The sequence below is a fragment of the Zingiber officinale genome, chromosome 2B (genome assembly GCF_018446385.1).
Source record: "Zingiber officinale cultivar Zhangliang chromosome 2B, Zo_v1.1, whole genome shotgun sequence".
NCBI classification, from domain to species: domain Eukaryota; kingdom Viridiplantae; phylum Streptophyta; class Magnoliopsida; order Zingiberales; family Zingiberaceae; genus Zingiber; species Zingiber officinale.
Window position 1 is genome coordinate 139,544,899 of NC_055989.1, and position 5,664 is coordinate 139,550,562.

A 5,664-nucleotide genomic window follows, 5' to 3' on the forward strand; every position below is an offset into this window, starting at 1 on the left:
CTTTCAGACATGATCAATGAATATAAATAAGCTCTTTCTAAATTGAATATCAAATTTATTTATGAACGTTTGATTTATTTATCGTTATATTAAAACATAATAAAAAAAAGGTAGAGATAGACTCAGTAAATAGTAAAAGGCCAAAAATATTTAATGGTGTTAGAACGTTTCAAATATGAAAACAAAGGGAATATGGATAAACTTAGAGGGCCATTAGAAGTGCATCAATGCCCATTTATCACATAAAAAATAATACCCATAAAAAAAATTAGGACCCATAACTAAAATTGTTGGGAGTTATTTTTTTAAAGGAAAGATGAGCAAGTTTTTTTTATGTGATATTAATGTGGCATTGTGCCATAAAAAATCTATATAACAATTCTTAAATATCAAATTTAATATATTTTTAATTTTGACTAATCTAAAATTTGTAAAATTTAAATTGGGTAATTATATTTTTATGCGCTCCCTCCAAAAAATGTCAAATGAATGTCCTCTGTCCTTTTTAAATGATATGTCCAAATATCAATACATTATTTATCATTTGGTCATGTAAAAACTAATAATTAATTTTTACAATTATAAAAGTTAATATCTAACATCTAACTTCTAGTGTATAAAAATTAATAATTAATTCTTATAAATATATTATTTAATTATTCAGCCATATAAAAATTAAATGCTAGTTGATTTGTAGAAATTAGTCGGCAGTGCACTTATTGTATTTATAGGATGCTCATTTCACTTTTTTTTTTTTAAAAAATAAGGATATCCATGGAAATGTAAATGAGGTACGTCCTTTTAATTTTTACCGATTTAAATGTATATAGAAATGAAATGGAGATGGATAAAATAAAAATAAAACTGTAAAAAATTATATGATTGAATTGGGTGATCATGTTTCAGTTGAATCTGGTTTGCCTGCGCTCTCTAGTCTCTCCGATGAAAGAGACGAGTCGACTGTAAGCAGGTCGGAGATGGAGCACAGCAGCAGCGGACCACCACCATCCCGAGGCAGTGGCCGAGGCAGAGCATCTTTCGTCGACGAGGCGCAAGACGACATCCATCGCTGCGCTGTTGTTTGCTCTCCCTCCGCTACGCTCCAATCCCAGCGGGATATTCATGTAGAGAGCGCGAAAGTGCCACCGACGCAGTGATTGATCCATCACTGTGCCTTTGTTTTTGGCTCCACTCGCGCTACCTGCCCGATCTGCTCCCTTCCACCGGATGACGCCAATGGCATGTTGCTGACAACAAGACAAGGAGAGCAGAACGAATCGACGGATGGAAAGGGAGAGGAAGTGTTCCGCTTTGGATAAGAACGTCGGGGTGATGTCTTTCAGCGGCTGCGCTAGAGGAGCGAAGGCGAAGTGATGAGGACAGAGAAACCCTAAACAGGGAAGGGGTGGGTTGGGAAAGGTGCTGCCTTTGCTCGCATCTCTATAGCTAGCGAAGAATGGCAGCGCATCTCGGCGTGAACCTTGCCGTGGCGGCGCTTCTCTGGTTATCGTGTGCAGATGCCCTTGGGCAAGAATATTCAGCCGCGGCCGCCCGGCACAAATTGAAGGCGATTCGGCACCTTAAGCGGCTCAACAAGCCCCCCGTTAAGACCATCACGGTCCCTCTCTTTCTCTTATGCTATTCCTTTTTTTTTCTTTACCTTTCAGTTTGATTCGAGTATAGAAGATACTCAAATGCAAAGAAATTGAGTATTTCTTTGAGTATAGAAGATACTTCCTTTTCTAAGATTTGTAAGCATTTGCCTTGAAGAAGAACATGAATATTGCAGAGTCCTGATGGGGACACAATTGACTGTGTTCATGTCTCTCGCCAACCAGCCTTCGATCACCCCTTCCTCAGAAACCACACCTTACAGGTTTGCCTTTGATGGATCTTTACTGAAAGTTCCGATTCCTTGATGCCTTTTACAAAAATGTTGTCTATCTACCAGATGAGGCCTACTTTCTTCCCCGAAGGTATCGTGAACAATGTTGAATCCCACAAGAAAGACCACTCAATGGCTCAGGCGTGGCACCAAAATGGGAGGTGTCCCGAGGAGACAGTACCCATCAGGAGAACAAAGATGGGTGATGTGCTTAGAGCAAGCTCTGTGAAAAGGTATGGGAAGAAGAAGCACAGAACCGTCCCAATGTTGGTGTCTTTTGACCCTGACCTTGTCAATGAGAGTGGCCACCAGGTATGGTTAAGCAAAAAGAAATCAACAAAGGATTTTGAATGACAGTTTGGTGTTGTCTCATGGATTCCATGATTTTGTTCATCATCCTTTCTCATTTGCCTTTCTTTCTTTTCTTCTGGTTCTTTTGATAGCACGCAATTGCTTATGTAGAGGGAGATAAGTATTATGGGGCAAAAACTACCATAAACGTGTGGAGACCAAAGATTCAGCAGGCCAATGAGTTCAGCTTGTCTCAGCTCTGGATTTTAGGGGGAGCATTTGGGGATGATCTCAATAGTATTGAAGCTGGTTGGCAGGTGTGTTTGGTCAATCGCTAAACATGAAAAAGAATTTAGGTTCATCGCTGATCCTTACAGTGGCATGATATGATCAGGTCAGTCCAGAGCTCTATGGAGATAACAATACAAGATTATTTACTTATTGGACTGTAAGTTAACATATCTTCTCAACTTCTGCAATTTTCTAGTTAATAAAACAAATTTGAAACTTAGACATTAGGTGGCTTTTCTTGTGTTATTTGGATTCTTTTTCTACTGTTATTCACCATAGGAAGTGATGCTGCTTAAAATTATGGATTTCCACTCTGTAGTTTTTATCAATTCTTTTGTTTTGGATTCCTAAATTATCAAATATTCTATTCCTAAGATATGGAACTTGGCACAAGAAAGGTATATTTCTATAGAAAGAAATTATTTGTATCAAGTTTGGTGTATATAGGTTCTGTATTCCATCTTATCGAGCACATTTTCTAACATTCTGATTGTAAATTAACAGAGCGATGCTTATCAAGCGACAGGGTGCTACAATCTTCTATGCTCAGGATTCATCCAGGTCAACAATGACATTGCTATGGGTGCCAGCATATACCCCCTTTCCAACTACCATGGATCACAGTATGACATCAGTATACTTGTTTGGAAGGTACAAATCAAGCTCATCAAAACCAATTGGCATTAACATTCAAAACCAATCATCATAACTATTTCAATAAGTCTCATGATCTGTCATCCTTCTTGCTCATTTCAACCAATAACTAGCTTCTCAAAAATTTTCCTCAAAGTTTTCTGAAAAAAGGATCATGCATCGATTCTGATTAGCATTTAGAATAACCAGTTGAAAATTACAAAGAAACAGGTGATTCTTTTAATAAAACCTGATGCTTGTTGCACCTTTATAGTACATTTGGTTCATGGAATGGCATTGGTGAGGAATATAATATTCTTTTGGAATGGAATAGGGTAGGAGTAGATAAGATATGCATTTCTTAATTTGCTTCATCGAGTAAGAATTCCAACGTACCAGAATAAGATTCATGGGTTTGATATATGGAATAGCTAAGAAGAATCATCAAGGAATAGCAATTGTGGCAGAATAATCATTCCAAATTCATCAAATTTTAGTCAAGAGTGGAATAATATTATTCCTGTGAACTAAACATGTAGAGTTACATATTTATGCAATCAATATTTCTGCTTTGCTTGTCATAGAGTCATGTGATTCATTTTATTGGCACGATACAACCTAACAAAACATAACCATTACTGTTACAGGATCCACAGGAGGGGCATTGGTGGATTCAATTTGGAAATGACTATGTCCTGGGCTACTGGCCTTCGTTCCTGTTTTCCTACTTGGCTGACAGTTCATCGATGATTCAATGGGGAGGGGAGGTGGTCAATTCACAGCTCGAGGGCGAGCATACATCAACAGAGATGGGCAGTGGCCATTTTCCTGAAGAAGGCTTCGGCAAGGCAAGCTACTTCAGGAACATACAGATAGTGGATGAGTCCAACAATCTGAGAACACCTATGGAGGTCGGTACATTCACGGAGGAACCCAGCTGCTATGACATACGGAATGGCAATAATGACGACTGGGGTCACTACATTTATTATGGTGGTCCTGGTAAGAACAATAATTGTCCATAGAATGGGCATTCGAGTTGGATCCCTTCAACACTTGTCGAGTACTAGGCAATTGTGAAATCTACTACCATCTTTGAATGTTTTATGCATCGTTTTCCCATGTGTGATTTTATGTCGAGGAACAATGATTGTCCACGAAGGTCATTTGGGCTGGAATCTTACAACACTAGTCCTAGGCAATTGTGAAGGAAGGAACTTTGTGTTGATATTTTACCTACTACTGTGTCTCTTTAACATGTTGCTTATTGTAGCCATTTATTTGGTATTGCCATTTTGTACTATTGCTGGGATGTGGTCATTATAAAAAGTTTATCCATATAGTTTTTATCCTTTCGAATGGGTCTAGTGGTTAACACATGATGTGTTGCCACAATGAGATCTGAGGTTCGAATCTCGGCAAAGTCGAGGTAAATACCTCCCTTATGTGTTAGTCACTATTCTAAAGGCTAGTAGTCGTTTGTGATTTGTCTCCTTCGTGTTGGCCCTGAGACGGGTTGACGGGGGCACTGAGGGCGAGCGTATTCGTCTTTTGCCACAATTGGATGTAGTCTGGGATGTACGTGGAAATTGAGAAATATGCGTCAGTGTATATCTAGACCAAGATTTTGTATCAAAATTTATATCATGGTATTCAAGGTTACTAAATTAGTGACAACAATAATCAAGTTCCATCTCATCATATGAAGTACACTATATAAATTATTCTATATATTAGATTTTATATCATTATTTATATTTAAATAAATTTTATTTTATTTAATATTATTTTAAATTTAATCTTTTCTCCCTCTTACTCGAGGTTATTGAATTAGCAAATAAATAAAATTTACGAATTAGCAAATAAATAAAATTTACTTAAGGATCAATATAATTAGAGTGGGTGAATAGCTGTAAATGTCTAATTAAATTAATCAACAATTCTTTATTATAAAGATACAACTTTATAAATCCTAAAAAAATGCCAATTTTATTATATTCCTAATAACATTAAAAACTCTACTATCAAATGGCATATTAATCAAATGGCAAATTAAACCAAAATTGTATACATATATGGTAACTAAAATTTTGATATAAAATAATATCATATCAATATCATATTAAAATTTTAATATACTAAATTTTTGATATGATATAAATTTCATACCATTTATATACTAAAGTTTTGATGTTGTCAAAGTTAAAATTTAACTTTTAACTCTCCCCCTGAGTTAAACAGCTCCCCATGGCATAAAATCACTAAATGGAAGTCTTTATTGCTTGGTCATTATTGATGACTACTCTAAATATACTTGGGTTAAGTTCCTATCTAACAAATATGAAACTTTTAGAAATTTCTGTAAACAAATAGAAAACGATAAAGAAATTAAAATCAAGAAAATCAGAAGTGATAATGGAGGAGAATTCAAAAATCAAAATTTACTAATTTCTGCCTAGAAAATGGTTATCACCATGAATTTTCGTGCCCTAAAACTCCACAACAAAACGGCCTAGTTGAACGCAAGAATAGAACTTTACAAGAAGCTGCACGAACAATGTTAA

At 36.2% G+C, this 5,664-nt stretch overlaps 1 protein-coding gene across 1 annotated transcript; it reads left to right on the forward strand.

Moving 5' to 3' along the window:
* Nucleotides 1-884: 884 nt before the first annotated feature.
* On the forward strand, nt 885-4,376 carry LOC122047452. The gene is made up of 7 exons (XM_042608769.1): nt 885-1,618; nt 1,790-1,876; nt 1,952-2,197; nt 2,329-2,493; nt 2,571-2,624; nt 2,972-3,118; nt 3,748-4,376. Exons 1-7 carry the CDS (start codon nt 1,457-1,459, stop codon nt 4,123-4,125), a joined length of 1,239 nt encoding a protein of 412 aa, XP_042464703.1. The 5' UTR covers nt 885-1,456; the 3' UTR covers nt 4,126-4,376.
* Nucleotides 4,377-5,664: the final 1,288 nt, after the last annotated feature.